Genomic DNA, 21,143 nt, shown 5'->3' with positions numbered 1-21,143 from the left:
CGTGGCTTCTCTCTGCCTCCTTCCGAGGTGCCCCATTGCCTTCCTCTGTTTACTCCTGGTTGACTGCCTCCTGCGTCGGGCATCCTTGAACAGGGCCAGCTGTGAGTCATCTTCATCCACGCTGTCAGGCTCACACAGCTGGGTCTGAGTAGTAACCAGATGGGAGGGGCCTGGCTGAGGGCTCTGCGGAGCCTCTGGGCTATCCTCTGGAGGCTCTCCAACACCCCCCTCCTCCTCCTCCTCTGAATCGTCCGACCCAACTGCCGAACCCACAGGCTGACCCTGAATCACAACAATATCAGAGCTTTTCCGCCATTGCCAGTCGTGGTTTCCCGGTGACGCGTCCAGCCTGCGGGCCGGCAGTTTGACACCCCTGCTGTAGTTAATTAAACCTTTCTGTTGTGCCATCCGGCGTAGGAGGTGTGGGTCTGCAAAACTTCCAAGGGGCTAAAATGCACATGGCGTGAACAGTTGTCAATCTCTCTCTCTCTCTCTCTCTCTCTCTCTCTCTCTCTCTTTCTCTCTCTCTCTCTCCATCTGTAAAAGGCTTTATAAAATGATTTTATTTGGATCCTCCGGATCAACAGAACGAGGACCCAAAGTCTCTGCTCTTCGTTGCAGGTGTGAGTTGCTCGGATGAGGACGAGAAACCCCGCAAGAGGCGCCGTACCAACTCCTCAAGCTCCTCCCCCGTGCTCCTGAAGGAGGTCCCCAAAGCCATCCCCCCGGTCACCAAGACCATCACGGTGCCCGTAGGAGGCAGCCCTAAGATGAGCAGCATCATGCAAAGCATTGCCAACTCCCTCCCACCCCACATGTCTCCCGTGAAGATCACCTTCACCAAGCCTTCCTCCACGCCGACCACCAACACCACCACCCAGAAGGTCCGAGCTGGGATCGGGGTGGTTGGGGGAGAAAGCTTCTCCTACTCCCGTGGTGGCGAACCCGTGGCACGCGTGCCACAGGCGGCACGCAGAGCCCTCTCGGCAGGCACCCGCGCCATCGCCCCAGTCCTAGGCCTTCAGCTGGGTTTTTATAAAACCTTTTCGCTTTAGGCCTCCGCCGCCGTGTGCGAGAAGAAAAAAAAAGGCTCAATCAGTCAATTTCCACTTCTCGTGGGGAAAAAAAAAGATCTCGCAAAGTTGGGATTGATTGAGTTTTTTAGTCCCACCCAGTCTGCCATGACCACGCCCGCCCAATGGGCCACGCCCACCCGGCACCCGACGATACATAAGTGGGTTTTGGGTTGCAGTTTGGGCACTCGGTCTCTAAAAGGTTCGCCATCCTACTCTATCAAAGGGTTAGGTCAGGGTCTTCTGAGGGGGCGGGTGGGCTGAGCCACTCCGACTACAAGTAGTCCTTGAATTACGGCCCAAACTCTCTGCTCCTAAGAGGGACACTTATTAAGTGAGGTTGGCCCCTTTTTATGACCTTTCTTGCCACAGTTGTTAAGGGAACGACTGCAGTCGTTAAGTTAGTGAAGAGGGTGGTTCAGTGAATCTAGCTTCCCCAGATGGTCCCGCGACATTGCAGCTGTCGTAAATATAATTCAGTTGCCAAGCTTTGTAGAGCCCCGATGGCGGAGCGGTTAGAATGAGGTATTGCAGGCTAACTCTGCCCACTGCCGTCAGTTCGATCCTGACCGGCTCAAGGTTAACTCAGCCTTCCATCCTTCCGAGGTCAGTAAAACGAGGACCCGGATTGTTGAGGGCAAATATGCTGACTCTGTAAACCGCTTACGGGAGGGCTGTAAAAGCACTGCGAAGCGGTATACAAGTCTAATGGCTATTGCTGTCTGAATTTTGGTCACGTGAGCTCGGGGAACGCCGCAACGGTCGTAAAGTGTGAAAAATGATCACAAGTCACTGTTTTTCGGGCCGTTGTGACTTTGAACGGTCACTAAACGAGCTGTTGTTAGCTGAGGACTGCCTGTACTTAGGTCTGTGCTTTTCGAGCACTATCCTGGAGGCACAACAAGGAAAATGAGCGCCTTTGCCTCTGTGGCCAAAAGCTTCTCAATGTTCTCCTTCAGGTAATCATCGTGACCACATCACCCAGCTCCACCTTTGTCCCCAACATCCTCTCAAAATCTCACAACTACGCAGCTGTCACCAAACTCGTCCCGACGTCGGTGATAGCCTCCACCACCCAGAAGCAGCCCATGGTCATAACGGCTTCACACTCCTCTCTGGTCAACAACAGCACCGCCGCCGCCACCACCACCACCACACCTGGCTCCACCCCAGGGGGCTGTTCCACACCGTCTTCCATGCCCAGCACAGTTGCGGTGACCACCGTCGTGTCCTCCACACCCTCTGTGGTTATGTCAACCGTGGCACAGGGTAAGATGGCCGATTTGAGTAAGAATGGAAGGTCCCAGGGCTTAATGCAGGGTCCCCAACTCCTGGGCCACAACCCCACTACTGGTCTGTGGCCTGTCCCAAGCCGGAGGGCTGGCAGGGGGATGGACTAGAAGACCTCCAAGGTCCCTTCCAGCTCTATTTTATTTCTATTTCTATTCTATTCCATATTTTCTTTTCTATTCTATTCCCTATTCTATTCCCTATTCTATTCCCTATTCTATTCTATTCCATATTTTCTATTCTGTTCTGTTCTGTTCTGTTCTATTCTATTCCATGTTTTCTATTCTATTCTATTCTATTCTATTCTATTCTATTCTATTCTATTCTATTCTATTCTATTCTATTCTATTCTATTCTATATTTTCTATTCTATTCCATATTTTCTATTCTATTCTGTTCTGTTCAATTCTATTCTATTCCATATTTTCTATTCTGTTCTGTTCTGTTCTGTTCTATTCCATGTTTTCTATTCTATTCTATTCTATTCTATTCTATTCTATTCTATTCTATTCTATTCTATTCTATTCTATTCTATTCTATTCTATTCTATTCTATTCTATTCTATTCCATATTTTCTATTCTATTCCATATTTTCTATTCTATTCATTCCTTATACTGTTCTGTTCTGTTCTGTTCTATTCCCTATTCTATTTCTATTTCTATTTCTATTTCTATTTCTATTCTATTCTATTCCATATTTTCTTTTCTATTATTCTATTCTATTCTATTCTATTCTATTCTATTCTATTCTATTCTATTCTATTCTATTCTATTCTATTCTATTCTATATTTTCTATTCTATTCCATATTTTCTATTCTATTCTGTTCTGTTCAATTCTATTCTATTCCATATTTTGTATTCTATTCTATTTCTATTCTATCCTATTCTAATCTATTCTTTGAAGATGTTTCGCTTCTCATCCGAGAAGCTTCTTCTGCTCTGACTGGATGGTGGGGGAATGGAAGTCAGAGCCGAAGAAGCTTCTCGGATGAGAAGTGAAACGTCCTCAGAGAAAAAGGCCAGCCAGCCGCCTGGTGAAAAAGCCCCTGTGGGATTCCGACTTAAATCTTGGCTTAGGTCTTGAAGGCCCTGGGCTACAGTCTTGGGCCAACCAAGGTGATCTAAAGGAGCTCTGTGGTAAAGGAAAGGTTGAGAAGCGCCAGTCTGGGCTCTCCCGCTCCAACAAGGGGGTTAGACTAGAAGACCTCCAAGGTCCCTTCCAACTCTTTGTTCCTCTGTTATTCTTACCTTTCGTTGTCCTTTTGTAAACCAGCCCATTTCCGGGGAAGGTAGCGTATTCCAAGGTTTGTGTGAAAACAGAAGGAAATTGGGGGAAACAACGACAACAACGCCGGCCCTGTCACCCCCCATTCCCCCCCCCGTTCTCTCTTCCAGGTGTGTGCACCTCCGCCATCAAGGTGGCCTCGGCCAGGCTGCCTTCCCCCAAGGCCCTGGTGGGGACGTCCGCCCAGATCCTGGCCCAGCTTCCCAAGCAGCAGCTGACCTCAGCTTCGCCGGCCGCCCCGTCTCCAGCCCAGCCACCCCCACCCGCCCAGCAGTCTCCGCTGCCCCCCACCATTAAGCCCACCATCCAGATCAAGCAAGAATCAGGTATTGGTCAAACAAGGAACGTACCGTCCCGACGGTAGGGCGGAGAGAGGAAATCCTTGACTTACACACACACACACACACACACCGATGGAGCCCCGAATTTCCGCTGCTAAGCAAGACGGTGGTTCAGCGAGTGCCGTCCCCTTTTTATGACCTTTCTGGCCACGCTTGTTCAGCCAATCGCTGCGGTCGTTAAGCGAGGCACAGGGTTGGGAAGCGAATCCGCGGCGTCCCCCCACTGACATGGCTTGTCGGAAGGTGGCAAAAGGGGATCACGTTTCTCTCTCTCTCTCTCTCTCTCTCTCTCTCTCTCCCTCCCTCCCTCCCTCCCTCCCTCTCTCTCTCTCTCTCTCTCTCTCTCTCTCTCTCTCTCTCTCTCTCACACACACACACACACACACACAAACACGGGACGCTACGACCGTCATATGCCGAATTTTGATCAGATGGGGATGCTGCAGCGGTTGCGTGAAAGTCGCGAGTTACTTTTGTCAGCGCCGTTGTAACTTTGAATGTTCACTAAACAAACGGTTGTAAGTCAAGGACGACCTGTACTTTTAACCTCTGAATGTTAACATTTTGTCACTTTGCTCTAGGATCTTAGCCGTATCCTTAAACTTTCTCTGGTTTTCTGTCCTTCCTTTCTCCCTCCCTCCCTCCCTTCTTTCGTTCCTGCCTCCCTCCCCCCCATTTTCTTTCCTCCCTCCCTCTCTCTTTCCTCCTTCCTTCTCCCTCCCTCACTTTCTTCATTCCTTTGTTCGTGCCTCCCTCCCTCCCTTCGTTCTTGCCTTCCTCCCTCCCTCCCTCCCCATTTTCCTTCCTTCCTTCCTTCCTTCCTTCCTTCCTTCCTTCCTTCCTTCCTTCCTTCCTTCCTTCCTTCCTTCCTTCCTTCCTCTCTCCTCCCTCCCTTCCTTCCTTTGTTCCTGCCTTCCTCCATCCCCATTTTCTTTCCTTCCTTCCTTCCTTTCTTCCTTTCTTCCTTCCTTCCTTCCTTCCTTCCTTCCTTCCTTCCCCCCCTTCCTCTCTCCTCCCTCCCTTCCTTCGTTCCTGCGCTCCTCACTCCCACCGTCCCCATTTTCCTTCCTTCCTTCCTCTCCTCCCTCCCCTCGTTCTTGCCTCCCTCCCTCCCCATTTTCCTTCCTTCCTTCCCCCCTCCCTCCCTCCTTCCCTCCCTCCTTCCTTCCTTCCTATCTCTCCTCCCTCCCTCCCTTCCTTCTTTCCTCCCTCCCTCCCCATTTCCCTCCCTCCATTTTCCTTGCCACCCCCTCCAACATCTCTTTCCCAGGTGTCAAAATCATCACTCAACAGGTGCAGCCCAGCAAAATCCTCCCCAAGCCCGTCACGGCGACTCTGCCCAGCAGCAGCAATTCCCCCATCATGGTGGTGAGCAGCAACGGGACCATCATGACCACCAAACTGGTCACAGCTGCCGGTGAGTCGACCTGTCCGTCCTGGCCAGTTTCCAAGGCGGGCCAAGCTGGGCGGGGTGGGGGGGCAAGTGACCGTTCCTACCAACAGTGGTCAGACACAGAGGAGCTGGCCAGTCATGCCGGGCTGCCGACTCCCCAACTGATCTTCACAGGGCAGAACAAGCGATATTTAAGATTTTATTGAGATTTAAGATTTATTGAGATTTTTATACCGCCCTTCTCCCAAAGGGACTCAGGGCGGTTCACAGGGCATAAATATAAACAACAGTACAAACATTAAAAGATAATTAAATTAATGCCCAAGTTAAAACCAGAATAATAAAACAAACCTATAAAAAACCCAAGTACCCCCATCAGGCCAGACCCGCTAGTTCGAATAAATGGGTCTTCAACCCGCGACGGAAGGATCGGAGGTCTGATGCCATCCGGAGCTCAACCGGCAGTTGGTTCCATAACGCCGGAGCACCCACAGAGAAGGCCCTCCCCCTGGGGGCCACCAGTCGACATTCCCTGACAGGAGGCACCCTGAGGAGGCCCTCTCTGTGGGCGCGCACAGGGCGGAGGGGAGTCGACGCCGGCAGCAGGTGGTCCTCGAGGTATCGCGGACCCATGCCATGTAGGGACTTAAAGATCATAACCAAAACCTTGAACCTTACCCGGAAGACAACTGGTAACCAATGCAGCTCACGGAGCAAAGGTGTAACATGGGAGTACCGGGAAACTCCCAAGACAACTCTCGCGGCCGCATTCTGTACCAGTTGGAGCCTCCGAGTAGTCTTCAAGGGAAGTCCCATGTAGAGAGCGTTACAGTAGTCTAGGCGAGAGGTCACGAGCGCATGAGTGACCGTACACAAGGCCTCCCGGTCCAGATAGGGCCGCAACTGGCGCACCAGGCGAACCTGGGCAAAAGCCCCCCTAGTCACGGCCACTATGTGATCCTCCAAAGTGAGTCGTGAATCTAGGAGGACTCCCAAGTTGCGAGCCCTATCCACAGGGGGTAAAAGCTCACCCCCCATAGAAAGAGGTGGAACATCCCAGGTGTCTCGGGAAGCCGGAATGTACAGCCACTCAGTCTTGTCAGGGTTGAGTTGAAGTCTGTTCCTCCCCATCCAGACCCGAACCGCCTCCAGGCAACGGGACATCACAGCGAGGGCATCACTGGGGTGGTTTGGGGTCGAAATAAAAAGTTGGGTATCATCAGCATATTGATGATACCCAACTCCAAAACCACGAATGATCTCACCCAGCGGTTTCATATAGATGTTGAACAGGAGAGGCGAGAGGACCGACCCCTGAGGAACTCCACAAGCGAGAGTCCTAGGGGTCGACCTCTGCCCCCCTGCCAACACCGACTGCGAGCGTCCCAGGAGATAGGAGGAGAACCACTGAAAAACCGTGCCTCCCACTCCCAATCCCCTGAGACGCTGCAGCAGGATACCATGGTCGATGGTATCGAAAGCCGCCGAGAGGTCTAATAGGACTAGGACAGAGGAATACCCCCTATCCCGAGCCCTCCAGAGATCATTCACCAGAGCGACCAATGCCGTCTCCGTGCTGTGCCCGGGCCTGAAACCCGATTGGTAAGGGTCCAGATAATCCGCTTCATCCAGGACCAGAGGGAGCTGATGCGCCACCACACTCTCAACAACCTTCGCAAGAAAGCGAAGGTTGGAGACTGGACGAAAGTTGTTCAATACAGCTGGGTCCAAGGCAGGCTTCTTGAGGAGAGGTCTCACCACCGCCTCCTTCAAGATGGTGGGGAAACAACCCTCACTCAAAGAAGCAGATATAACCGCCTGGAGCCAGCCTCGTGTCCTCTCCCTAGCTGCATAAACCAGCCAAGAAGGGCACGGGTCCAATAAACATGTGGTGGAACTCAGCTTCCCCATAATCCTGTCCACTTCATCAGGGGTCACAGAATCAAACTCCTCCCAGATAACATTGACAAGACCGCCCGTGTCCTGATCGTCAGACTCTGCCCAGCTGGAGTCCAAACCGGTCCGAATCCGAGCGATTTTATCCGACAGATGTTGACCAAACTCCTCGGCACGACCCTGCAAGGGATCCTCCCTCACCTCCTGATTAAGAAGGGAGCGAGTCACCCTAAACAAGGCGGCCGGGCGATTATCTGCGGACGCGATGAGGGTGGAGAAGTAATTACACCTCGCCTCCCTCATCGCTGCGAGATAAGACCTAATGTAGGTTCTTAACCGCAATCGGTCGGGTTCAGATCGGCTGGACCTCCAGCAGCTCTCTAGGCCCCGTTTCCGACGCTTCATCTCCCGGAGCTCCGCGGAGAACCATGGAGCTCGCTGGGATCTGCGCCGGGTCAGGGGCCGCAAGGGTACAACCCGGTCGAGTGCCTCAGTGGCTGCCCTTTCCCAGGCTTCCACTAAGGCATCCGCCGAGCTGTGAGCAATGGAGGCAGGTGGAGACCCCAGCGCCGCTTGGAATCTCTCAGGATCCATTAGGCGTCTGGGGCGGTACCATCTAGTTGGCTCCGTACCTCCACGGCGGGGGGTGGCAAAATGGAAGACCAGCCGCAGGAGGTGATGATCGGTCCATGACAGGGGCATAATAAATGGAAAGCCCCCACCAAGATCATCCAACCACCGTCCAGATAAGAAAATCAGGTCAAGGGTGTGGCCTCCCCCATGAGTTGGCTCAGAAATTACCTGCGTCAGGTCCATGGCCGTCATGGAAGCCATGAACTCCCGAGCAAGCTCAGATGAACCTCCCAGGGATGGTAGGTTGACGTCTCCCAAAACTATAAGTTTGGGGAACTCAACCACCAACCCTGAGAGGACATCGAGCAGCTCGGGCAGGGCTGCCGCTACGCGACTAGGCGAGATGTACACGAGCAGCAAGCCCAACTGCGCCCCAGAGCCAAATCTCATGAAGAGAGACTCACACCCGCCTATCTGAGGAACGGTGGTCTCCCGCGGACATAAGGTCTCCCTAACGATCACCGCCACACCCCCACCCCTACCCTGAGCTCGAGGCTGGTGCAGCACCCGGAAGCCTGGTGGGCAAAGATCAACCAAAGGGACCCCACCCTCTGGGCCCAACCAAGTCTCCGTGATGCAAGCCAGGTCCGCATGCTCACCCTCAACTAAATCCCTAATAAGGGGAGCCTTGTTGACCACGGACCTGGCATTCAAGTACACCAGCCGGAGCTCAGGAGGCTGCACATCATCGCTCCCGGAACCTCGGGAAAGAGGCAGAGGGTCGGAGCGCCCCACCGCTTGCAAATAGCGGAGCCGGCGCTCCCGGTAACGATATGGCCCCCTGTCTATCCGCCTGCTGCCATTCCCCGTCGTGGGAATTGGTAATCCCACGACCCGCTCATGAGCCCCGGAGACAACGACCCCTCGTTCTCCCCCCGCGCGGTCAGACCCAAGTCTGGCCTGAACTATGGTTGATTGGCCGCCCCCCAAAGCCAGACAACCCCTATCTCCCACCCCCCTCCCCAACCCCGTAAAAAATTTTGATAAAAACAAAATCAGGGGCCTCTTATTACATTTATGTTGACGGCCCCTACCCCTGCCCAGCCATCTCTCAGAGACCCAAAACTCGGGCCCTTCATCGAGGTTAGAATTTAAAGAGGCGGGTCGCACCCAGGCGAGGGGGGCACCCCTGAGGGCGAGCAAGTCCGTGCTGGTATATTGTCGCATGTTAGTCCAGCAAGTCCAGAATAGGTAGTCCTGGAGATGATCAAGTCCATAGGAGGGTCGAAGGCCGGAAAAGAAAATATCTGGATCCACACCCAGCTGCACTGCCACTTAGCTGGGTGCCCCAGTAAACAGGTCCCCCCCGCCCTCTCACGGCAAGTTGCAACTCTGTACCTGGGGATGGTCAAAGATATACTCTGGGTAGGCATGCCCCATAGAGCTCCCACCTCTATGGGGCTGCAGATGTAAAAGTCAGCCACTCTCCCACCATGGCTGATACCCAGGACCGACCGATATATTTACGCGTCTATATATTTCTCTTTAATTAAACTAAAACTACGAATCCCGGGCACATTAATTAATGCTAGGAAAGGAAACTCGAAGCCCGGGATAGAGTCAAAACTAAAACAGTTTAATGCACTTAGCTTTCGTTGGCCAACTGCCAACGTCGTCAGAGTCAAATTTGCCGGAGATGAGGGAACACATTGATATTGCCGCCGTTCTTTGCGCTCTGTTCGTCTCCGCCGGCCGTATTATCCTGAGCTCACTCACACTCACACACTCGCTCGTGTGTTCTCAGGTTGAGGGCATTGTGTGTGTGTGTGTGTTTAAAAAAAAAACGGGCCAGTTTTCAATCCCATTACAGGGAGTCCTTGATTTACAGCCACGGTTGCGAGCAGAATTTCCGTTGCTAAACAAGGCGATTGTTAAGTGAGCCACGCCCAGCTTTACAACTTTTGGGGTTGTTTTTTTTTTGCCACGGTTGTTAAGCGAATCGTTGCATTCTCTTAACGCAGGGCTCTTCAAACTCGTCCCTTTTATGGCTCGTGGACTTCGGAGTCAAAGTCCACGAGCCATGAAAGGGACGAGTTTGAACAGCCCTGCGTTAAGCGAATGCAAATTCTCCCGTTGACTTTTTTTTTTTTAAATTCCATTTATATCCCGCCCTTCTCCGAAGACTCAGGGCGGCTTACAAGCTTAGCAGTAGCCTTCATTCTATGTATATGCCTGCTTGTTAGGGCTTTCACACACACCCCCAAGCGGCATTATTACAAAGTCAGCTTAATTGCCCCCAACAATCTGGGTCCTCATTTTACCTACCTGGGAAGGATGGAAGGCTGAGTCAACCTTGAGCCTGGTGGGACTCGAACCTGCACTAATTGCAGGCAGCTGGTGTTACTTAAGGAGGCATTAGCCCACTGCTCCACTTTGCTCGTCTGAAACCGGCTGGGAAGGTTTCGGAGGGCGAGCGGATGACTCTGGGATGCCGCAACTCTATGGTAAATACATGGCGGTTTGCCGAGTGGCCACATTTGATCACGTAGCCGTGGGGATGCTGTAGCGGTTAGGGTTAGGGGCTGAGGACCGGTCATAAGCAACTTTTTTCAGTGTCACTGTAATTTCAAAGGGTCACTGAATGAGTGGCTGTCAATTCAGAACTGCCTGGAACCTGGGATGTTTTCAGCCTCTTTTCAGAGATTTAAAATAGGAGCCTGCTTGGAGATAAATACACAAAGCTCTAACTCACCGTCTCCTGGTGATAGCCCAAAGTCACTGCTGGCTTTCATGGCTAAGGCGGGACTAGAACTCACCGTCTCCTGGTGATTGGCCCAGAATCACCCAGCCGTCTTTTATGCCCAAGGTGGGACTAGAACTCACCGTCTCCCGGTGATTGGCCCAGAGTCACCCAGTCGGTTTTCATGCCCAACGCGGGACTAGAACTCACCGTCTCCAGGTGATTGGCCCAAAGTCACCCAGCCGGCTTTCATACCTAAGGCAGGACTAGAACTCACCGTCTCCTGGTGATTGGTCCAAAGTCACCCAGCCAGCTTTCATACCTAAGGCGGGACTAGAACTCTCCGTCTCCTGCTGATTGGCCCAAAGTCACCCAGCCGGCTTTCATACCTAAGGCAGGACTAGAACTCACTGTCTCCTGGTGATTGGCCCAAAGTCACCCAGCTGGCTTTCATGCCTAAGGCGGGACTAGAACTCATCGTCTCCTGGTGATTGGCCCAAAGTCACCCAGCCAGCTTTCATACTTAAGGCGGGACTAGAACTCACCGTCTCCTGGTGATTGGCCCAGAGTCACCCAGCCGGCTTTCATGCCCAAGGTGGGACTAGAACTCACCGTCTCCTGGTGATTGGCCCACAGTCACCCAGCTGGCTTTCATGCCCAACGCGGGACTAGAACTCACCGTCTCCTGGTGATTGGCCCAAAGTCACCCAGCCGGCTTTGATACCTAAGGCGGGACTAGAACTCACCGTCTCCTTGTGATTGGCCCAGAGTCACCCAGCCGGCTTTCATGCCTAAGGCGGGACTAGAACTCACCCTTCTCCCAGTATCCTTAACCACTAGACCAAAGTGGGAAAAGTTCTGGAAAGTTCTCTGCCGCCATCTCTCCACAGTGGTGACTTTGGCAAGCTGAAGCATTCTGGGAGTTGAGGCCCACAGGTCTTCAAAAAATCATCCACGGGCTCCCCGAATCATTTAGGTGGAAAGAAAACACACTTTTTGGCCAAGCTTTAGCCACTCTCCTCTCCTCTTAGCCTTCCCAGGTGACATCCGAACCAGGTCTCTTACTCTTTTGTGTGTGTGTGTGTGTGTGTGTGTGTGTGTGTGTTTACACCAGGGACTCAAGCCACTTACACCCGTCCAACCATGAGCCCTTCCCTAGGGGCCCGGGTGACGGGCACGCCTGGCGCAGCCACCTACGTGAAGACCACCAGCGGCGGCATCATCACGGTCGTCCCCAAATCGCTGGCCACCCTGGGAGGCAAGATCATCAGCAGCAATCTTGTTTCTGGTAAGTAGGCACACGCCGCTGTTGAATTGGAGAAGGGATTAAGGGAAGGGGGGAAAAAACAACAACCCTGAACTTTAGTGAGATGCGGGTTGATGCCCCCAGCTTATTTTGCTGCCATTTTTTTTTTACTGTTTCAGCCATAACAGACCCCAAAGGAAGGCAGTGAAAAATCCAGGAAAGGGGTTTATAAAAGCTAGCTTCACTGTGTGTGCTATATAGTGACCCGATTTGCAAATGACATCCAGCTGGCAGGAATAGCCAGCCCCCCCCCCCAGAAGACCATAGCAATAGCACTTAGACTTATATTTTTATGTTAATCCCATTTATATCCCGCCCTTCTCCAAAGACTCAGGGCGGCTTACAATCTAAGCACAAATCAATGTGCTTAGCAATATACTATACTATACTTAGACTTGTATACCGCTTCATACAGCCCTCTCTAAGCGGTTTAAAGAGTCAGCCTATTTGCCCCCCCCCCCCCAACGATCCGGGTCCTCAGGACAAGCACAGGATTCAAAAAGATCTCGACAGACTCGAACACCAGGCCCTATCTAAGGAAATGAAAGTTTTGCACTCAGGCAAGGAAAACCAACCGTATAGTACAGACTGGGTGAAACCTGGTTTAATGCTGGTAACTGTGAGAAGGATCTTGGGAGTCCTAGTGGACAATCACTTAAATAGGAGCCAACAGCCCAAAAAAGCCAGTGCAATCCTAGGCTCTATTAACAGAGGGATAGAATCAGGATCACGTGAAGTGTTAATACAAGGCCCTTGGTAAGGCCACACCTGGAATACTCCATCCAGTTCTGGTCACCCCGACGTAAAAAAAAAGATGTTGAGACTCTGGAAAGAGGGCAGAGAAGAGCAACAAAGATGATTAGGGGGCTGGAGGCTAAAACATACGAAGGTTCTGTTCCTAAAGAAACCTCCCTCTCCTGGTGCAGTCTATCTTATCTGCAGGGGGAACGTCAGCCTACGTGGCAGGATGTTACAAATGGCTGAAATTAGGTTTCAACTTTAGTATCACTTTTGGATATATATGATTCGTTTTCCCTGATCCGTTTTCTAGATGTCTGGCTGTAGCTTTGGTCCCCTCCAGTAACTGCCCATACATAATTTAATTGTATTCATCACTCATGCTGTGTGTTTTTAAAATAATTCGATGGCTCTGCTGTTTTATATTTTGATAACACCTTTTATATGCTGTTTCTGTGGATTTCATGCACCAGCCTGCATTTTGCTAGGGCCTAGGAAATTAATAGGGGACGCGGTGGCTCAGTGGATTAGCACGCTGAGCTTGTCGATCAGAAGGTCGGCAGTTTGACGGGTTGAATCCCGAGTGCCGCGTAACAGAGTGAGCGCCTGTTACTCGTCCCAGCTTCTGCCAACCTAGCAGTTCGAAAGCACGTAAAAATGCAAGTAGAAAAATAGGGACCACTCCGGTGGGAAGGTAACAGCGTTCTGTGCGCCTTTGGCGTCTAGTCTAGAGTTGGAAATGACTAGCATGCATGTGCGGGGGAACCTTTACCTTTAGGAAGTTAATAAAACACGTCTTCCCTAATGGAAAATGAAAGGAAGCTTTCCTGTGGCTGAGGTTGGAGGGGCCTCATAGCTCAGAAATCAGACAGAAAGGGTATAGGCCAAATTTGAAAATTCCAGCCCTTTAAAAGCCGCATTTTAATCATCCACTAGTCAGAAATCCTGCTTCCAGCCATACCTGCTTCCTCAACAGCCTCTTTTTTCATGCTGGCATAACTGTGTGCTTCGGTCTATTCTGTGTGTGGTATTTGTATGGTACCTGCTGTATGTGGCTCTGCAGCAAACAAGGACATAACATTCAACTTCGCAGCTACTCAGATTGTTGGACGGGCAGGTACAAAAACAGCCAGGGAAGGGATTGAAGCCTGGGAAATGAAATGGGCCCCTCATCGGTCAACAGGAGTCCTGATTTATCCCCCAGGCTTATCAAGTAATTAGGAGCCAAGTGTTTGGCCGCACAAGAAAACAACAGCCAACCACTTAATAACCAGCCATCGACACCTCCCCCCCAACCACAACTAAAAAGCCAAACACAACAGGCACCATATCAACACCACACACGGGGATAGCCCAAAGCACACATTCTGGTAGGTGGATGTTCCCTGAGGAAGTCCGAAAACTCGGAAGACTAAAACCTTTGATCCTGGCGACAGACCCAGATTGGATCCTGCAACGTTATCCTCGGGACAGGCAGATTTGCCGTCATTCGTAAGGATTGTGTGTCCCTGGGTGTATTTCCCACTGTGGGCGTCTTCCAAAGTGCACATTTAACAATTGCCAGTACAGGGGTATGAGGAATATAGTCGGTTGCGATCGTGGGGATTTTGGAGGTGCAACACAGCTGGGGAGAAAAAAATAGATTAAAAAGGGAAGGATGCGAACCTCGCTACGAGAAGCCTGATCCCAGCTTCCTTTCTTGAGGTAATCCTCGCCTTACGACCTTTCGTTCGGTGACCGAAATTACAACGGCGCTGAAATAAAAGGCCGTTTTCCCACACTTAACGACCGTTGCAGCGGCCTCCCCGCAGTCACAGGATCCAAAGCCAGACGCTTGCCAACTGGCTCAAATTTACGAGGGTTGCAGCGTCCGTGTGTGTGTGTGTGTGTGTGTGTGTGTGTGTGTGTGTGTGTGTGTGTGACGTGATCCCCTTTTGCGACCTGACAAGCAAAGTCGGGGGCGGGATTCATTCATTCATTCAACGTCCGCGTTACTTAAAACTACAGTGATTCACTTGATAATTGTGGCCGGGAAGGTCATAAAATGGGGAGGCAAAACGACGGTCTGGCTTAGCACCTGGGGAGCCCCTTCGTGGTCGTAAGCCGAGGACTGCCTGGAACGTAAATCGAACCCACCGGAGGTGGCAGCGAGTGACCGATTTTTGCAACCTCTCGTTCCTTTGTGAGAAACTTTCTCCGGGAAAATGACAAAACGTTTGTAGACCAAAGCTATTTTTATTTTCACTTTTTTGTTTTTGTTTTTAAAGGTAACTCCTTGATGAAGACCTACTTTCAGCAAAAAGGTATCCAACGCTTGCAGTTCTTCTAGAAACCATTTGTCTGATTTCTTTCCGAGGGTCATGGGCACTCCGGATGCTTTTAACCTTCTCAGCACAGGTAGTCCTCGACTTATAGGAAGTCCGTTTGGTGACCGCTCAAAGTTGACAACAGCACTCAAAAGGGACTCACAACACTTTTTAGTGAGGGTTGTAGCCTCCCCGCAGTCACGTGGTTGAAATTCAGATCGCTTGGGGGGGGGATGCCAGATTGGCTTAACCACCCCGTTGCTCATTGAACAATTGCAGCGATTCACTTTACAACTGCGGCCGGAAAGGTCGTAAAATGGGGCAAAATTCACTTAACAAATGTCTCGCCTAGCAAGCTAAATTGGGGGGGCTCAATTGCAGTCAGAAGTCGAGGACTACCTGTTATTTATTAAATTTATTGACTGCCCATCTTACCCCCCAAGGTAACTGTCAGTTTACCATATTAAAAAGATAACACATTGCAAAATCTACGCACAATAGGAACTAAATAACAAAAGGATAAATGCATAATAGAATAGCAGTGCTTTACAGCCCCACTCTAAGCGGTTTACAAATGTCAACATATTTGCCCCCAACAATCTGGGTCCTCATTTTACTGACCTCAAAAGGATGGAAGGCTGAGTCAAACCTTGAGCCGGTCAGGATCGAACTCCTGGCAATGGGCAGAGTTAGCAATAGCAACAGCACTTATTTATTTATTTATTTTTTATTTTAATTCCATTTATATCCCGCCCTTCTCCGAAGACTCAGGGCGGCTTACAAGCTTAGCAGTAGCCTTCATTCTATGTATATGCCTGCTTATTAGGGCTTTCACACACACCCCAAGCGGCATTATTACAAAGTCAGCTTATTGCCCCCAACAATCTGGGTCCTCATTTTACCTACCTCGGAAGGATGGAAGGCTGAGTCAACCTTGAGCCTGGTGGGACTCGAACCTGCACTAATTGCAGGCAGCTGGTGTTACTTAAGGAGGCATTAGCCCACTGCTCCACCAAGGCTCTAGACTGATACACCACTTTATTGTGCTTTACAGCCCCTCTCTAAGTGGTTTACAGAGTCAGCCTATCTGCGCCCCCCCCCCCGAAAAAAAAATCTGGGTCGGCAGTGGGCAGAGTTAGTCTGCATTACTGTATTCTAACCACTGTGCCACAGGAAGGGAGGAAAGGAAGGAAGGAAGGAAGGAAAGAAAGAAGGAGGAAAGAAATAGCAATAGCAGTTATATAATTATAGGACATATAAGGCTGAGTGAACTTTGAGCCGGTCAGGATTGAACTCTTGGCAGTGGGCAGAGTTAGTCTGCATTACTGTATTCTAACCACTGTGCCACAGAAAGGGAGGGAAGGAAGGAAGGAAGGAAAGAAGGAAGGAAGGAGGAAAGAAATAGCAATAGCAGTTATATAATTATAAGACATATAAGGCTGAGTGAACTTTGAGCCGGTCAGGATCGAACTGCTGGCAGTGGGCAGAGTTAGTCTGCATTACTGTATTCTAACCACAGTGCCACAGGAAGGGAGGGAAGGAAGGAAGGAAGGAAAGAAATAGCAATAGCACTTATATAATTATATGACATATAACAGACATGTCAAACTCGTGACGTCACGTGACGTCGCACAACGTATCGGGACAGTTTTGCCGTTGCTGGCAACGGGCTGGGCATGGCTCCCACGTGACTTGTCCGCCCTGCGGGCTGGCAGTTTGACACCCCTGACATACCAGGCTGAGTCAACCTTGAGCCGGTCAGGATCGAACTCCTGGCAGCGGGCAGAGTTAGCCCTGCAATTCTGCAGTTTAACTGTTGTGCCACCAGAATTCCTAAACAATCATGTTTTCTCGGGGAAAAACCAAGCGGGTACTTAGGTAGCTTCAATCCCTCCATTGCACTGAATGGGGAAGGGGTTCTGAGCCCCCATTCATGGCTCCCCATCCCCACAATTAAGCAAATGAAAACCTGTAGTCAGGAGCGTCATATATGATTTGTCTCTGAACAGGTAGGTAGTCCTGGACTTACAATCATCTGTTTAGTGTCCGTTTCAGGGGCAGTGAAAAGAGTGACTTAGGAAACGTTTTTCACACTTATGGCCCTTGCCGCATCCCCAATTCAGATGCTTGGGCAACTGACTCGTATTTAGGACGGTCGCAATGTCCCAGGGGTCCGCGTGATCCCTTTTTGCGACCTTCTGCCAAGCAACATCAATGGGGGAAGCCAGACTTATTTAACAACTGTGTTCCTGATTTAACAATTGTGGAGTGATTCACTTAAGCCAGGGGTCTTCAAACTTGGCCCTTGTGGACATCAACTCCCAGAATTCCTGAGCCAGCATGAGGGAACCATGGCCCCTTCATGACTTGCGGACTTCAATTCCCAGTATTCCTCAGCCAACTTGGGGGAACTATGGCCTCTTCATGACTCGTGGACTTCAACTCCCAGAATTCCTCAGCCAACGGGGGGGAACTATGGCCCCTTCATTACTTGCGGACTTCAACTCCCAGAATTCCTGAGCCAGTGTGGGGAAAACTTTGGTCCCTTCATGACTCGTGGACTTCAACTCCCAGAATTCCTCAGCCAGCATGGGGGAACTATGGCCCCTTCATGACTCGGGGACTTCAACTCCCAGAATTCCTGAGCCAGCATGGGGGAACTATGGCCCCTTCATGACTCGTGGACTTCAACTCCCAGAATTCCTCAGCCAGCATGGGGGAACTATGGCCCCTTCGTGACTTGTGGACTTCAACTCCCAGAATTCCTCAGCCAGCATGGGGGAACTATGGCCCCTTCATGACTCGTGGACTTCAACTCCCAGAATTCCTCAGCCAGCATGGGGGAACTATGGCCCCTTCGTGACTTGTGGACTTCAACTCCCAGAATTCCTCAGCCAGCATGGGGGAACTATGGCCCCTTCATGACTCGTGGACTTCAACTCCCAGAATTCCTGAGCCAGCATGGGGGAACTATGGCCCCTTCATGACTCATGGACTTCAACTCCCAGAATTCCTCAGCCAGGATGGGGGAACTATGGCCCCTTCATGACTTGCGGACTTCAACCCTCAGAATTCCTCAGGCAGGCATGCCTGCCTGAGTAATTCTGGGAGTTGAAGTCCAGAAGTCATGAAGAGGCCAAGTTTGAAGACCCCTGACTTAAACCACTGTGGCAAGAAAAGTCCTAAAACGAGGGCAAAACTCACTCGACCACTGTCTGGCTTAGCAACAGAAATTTTGGGGCCCATTTGTGATTGTAAGTCGAGGACTACCGGGACAAAACCGTGAGCGTGGCTCCTCCTTCCAATCCGTCCCCTTTGCTCTTTTCCTTCTGTCAAGGAACCACCACCAAAATCACGACCATCCCAGTGACGTCCAAGCCCAACGTCATCGTTGTGCAGAAAACGGCAGGAAAGGGCACCACCATTCAAGGTCTTCCGGGCAAAAATGTCGTCACAACCTTGCTCAACGCAGGGGTAAGTACACATCCGCCTGAGAGCGGCAACACCAACTGCCGGCGGCCCCGTCCGATGACGTTGTGTGTTCAGCAGCCTCCTCAGATGCCACCTGGGAAACTGCGCGATCAAAGCGAGTTCCTCCCAAATTTGGTGAGATGACTGAATCTCAGAAGGAATGTAATCGGGAGTGTGAGAATTGGGGCGTAAAACCCAACTTTTTTTTTTGCTGAAACCTGCCAGTATCTTGGGAGAAGTGACTCTCTTGGAAATGAGGGGGTCCTTGGTGCTCTCTGAGCTGGGTGGTTTCCTTGCAGACCTTTCGTGACCCAACTAGAGAACACCATCAGTGCTAGAGGAGGAGGAGGAGGAGGAAGAAGAGCTGTGGGGTCCTTGGTGCTCTCTGAGCTGGGTGGTTTCCTTGCAGACCTTTCGTGACCCAACTAGGGAACACCATCAGTGCTAGAAGAGGAGGAGGAGGAGGAGGAGGAGGAGGAGGAAGAGCTGTGGGGTCCTTGGTGCTCTCTGAGCTGGGTGGTTTCCTTGCAGACCTTTCGTGACCCAACTAGGGAACACCATCAGTGCTAGAAGAGGAGGAGGAGGAGGAGGAGGAGGAGGAAGAGCTGTGGGGTCCTTGGTGCTCTCTGAGCTGGGTGGTTTTCTTGCAGACCTTTCGTGACCCAACTAGGGAACACCATCAGTGCTAGAAGAGGAGGAGGAGGAGGAGGAGGAAGAGCTGTGGGGTCCTTGGTGCTCTCTGAGCTGGGTGGTTTTCTTGCAGACCTTTCATGACCCAGCTAGGGAACACCATCAGTGCTAGAAGGGAAGGGGATTTATGGAGAGGAAGAGGAGAACTGTGGGGTCCTTGGTCCTTTCTCCACAGGGGTTGCAGGGACCCAGGATCATCTCTGTGTACAGCACGGTGTTCCAAAGATTGTGCGGGGTCCTGGGTGCTTTTTGAGCTGGGTTGTTTCCTTGCAGACGTTTCATGACCCAACTAAGTAACATCCTCAGTGCTAGAAGTGAGTGAGGTTTGTGAGGAAGAGGAGGAGGAGGAGGAGGGCTGTGGGGTCCTGGGTGCTCTCTGAGCTGGGTTGTTTTCTTGCAGACGTTTCATGACCCAGCTAGGGAACGCCATCAGTGCTAGAAGGGAGTGGGGTTTGATTTCGTTTTTTTTATTCCCTAACCCCGGGGCTTTGCAGAAGCAAAGCCCTTAGGAGGACCTTAAATTGTTCTGATCAAGGGTTGTTTCCAGGGAGAAAAAACGATCCAGGCCGTCCCAGCCGGAGCAAAACCAGCCATCATCACTGCCACCCGGCCCATTACGAAAATGATCGTCACGCAGCCGAAAGGCCTAGGCTCCAGTGTCCAGCCGGCGACCAAAATTATCCCCACCAAAATTGTATACGGACAGCAAGGGAAAACTCAGGTAGGCCTTCTTCTTTTTTTTTTTTTTAAAGGGCTTGGATGAGAAAAGGGTCAACCTCGGGTGGGCAATTATTTTTCCCAATGGCCACATGAGAAATACGGGGGTGGGGGGAAACAACCCGCTGCAGGAATTGGATACGGCCAGTCTAGAGAAAAGGTAGGACTAGGGGGGACGTGATAGCAGTGTTCCAGTATTTGAGGAGCTCCCACAAAGAAGAGGGATCCATTTTCCAAACCACCAGAAGGCAGGACGAGAAACAACAGGTGGAAACTAATCAAGGGAGAGAAGCAACCTGGAATTAAGGAGGAATTTCCTGACAGTGAGGACAATTAACTACTGCAGGGGTAGGCAACCTTGGCTCTTTTATGACTGGTGGACTTCAACTCCCAGAATTCCTGAGCCAGCCATGCTGAGGGGAAAGGGAGAGGTTTCCAAGCTGAGCCATGCTGGCTCAGGAATTCTGGGAGTTGAAGTCCACGAGTCATGAAGGGGCCATAGTTCCCCCATGCTGGCTCAGGAATTCTGGGAGTTGAAGTCCACGAGTCATGAAGGGGCCATAGTTCCCCCATGCTGGCTGAGGAATTCTGGGAGTTGAAGTCCACGAGTCATGAAGGAGCCATAGTTCCTCCTTGCTGGCTGAGGAATTCTGGGAGTTGAAGTCCACAAGTCATGAAGGGGCCATAGTTCCCCCATGCTGGCTCAGGAATTCAGGGAGTTGAAGTCCACAAGTCATGAAGGGGCCATGGTTCCCCCATGCTGGCTGAGGAATTCTGGGAGTTGAAGTCCACATGTCATGAAGGGACCATAGTTCCCCCATGCTGGCTGAGGAATTCTGGGAGTTGGAGTCCACAAGTCATGAAGGGGCCAAAATTTCTCTCAGACGGGCTCAGGAATTCTGGGAGTTGAAGTCCGCGGGTCATGAAGGGGCCATAGTTCCCCCATGCTAGCTCAGGAATTCTGGGAGTTGAAGTCCATGAGTCATGAAGGGGCCATATTTCCCTCATGCTGGCTCAGGAATTCTGGGAGTTGAAGTCCATGAGTCATGAAGGGGCCATATTTCCCCCATGCTGGCTCAGGAATTTTGGGAGTTGAAGTCCACGAGTCATGAAGGGGCCATAGTTCCCCCATGCTGGCTCAGGAATTCTGGGAGTTGAAGTCCACGAGTCATGAAGGAGCCATAGTTCCCCCATGCTGGCTGAGGAATTGTGGCAGTTGGAGTCCACGAGTCATGAAGGGGCCAAAATTTCCCCATGCTGGCTCAGGAATTCTGGGAGTTGAAGTCCACGAGTCATGAAGGGGCCATAGTTCCCCCATGCTGG

At 51.2% G+C, this 21,143-nt stretch overlaps 1 protein-coding gene across 4 annotated transcripts in view; it reads left to right on the top strand.

Annotated features, from left to right (window-relative positions):
* The window catches only part of EMSY (EMSY transcriptional repressor, BRCA2 interacting), a 65,752-nt gene that overhangs the window by 22,373 nt on the left and 22,236 nt on the right, over positions 1–21,143 (top strand). For 3 of the 4 annotated variants that reach the window (XM_081327803.1, XM_081327802.1, XM_081327804.1), the window contains exons 7-14: positions 622–884; positions 2,033–2,342; positions 3,760–3,975; positions 5,261–5,407; positions 11,707–11,880; positions 14,904–14,939; positions 18,280–18,416; positions 19,651–19,824. In XM_081327803.1, coding sequence (XP_081183929.1) covers positions 622–884; positions 2,033–2,342; positions 3,760–3,975; positions 5,261–5,407; positions 11,707–11,880; positions 14,904–14,939; positions 18,280–18,416; positions 19,651–19,824 — 1,457 coding nt within the window. The remainder of the gene's footprint in view (positions 1–621; positions 885–2,032; positions 2,343–3,759; positions 3,976–5,260; positions 5,408–11,706; positions 11,881–14,903; positions 14,940–18,279; positions 18,417–19,650; positions 19,825–21,143) is intronic. The other variant, XM_081327805.1, reaches the window with a different exon arrangement.

Source organism: Vipera berus (genome assembly GCF_964194415.1).
Source record: "Vipera berus genome assembly, chromosome: 4".
In the NCBI taxonomy this organism is placed as follows: Eukaryota; Metazoa; Chordata; class Lepidosauria; order Squamata; family Viperidae; genus Vipera; species Vipera berus.
The sequence above is the reverse complement of the archived record's forward strand: the minus strand, read 5'-3'. Positions and strand labels throughout refer to the sequence as shown.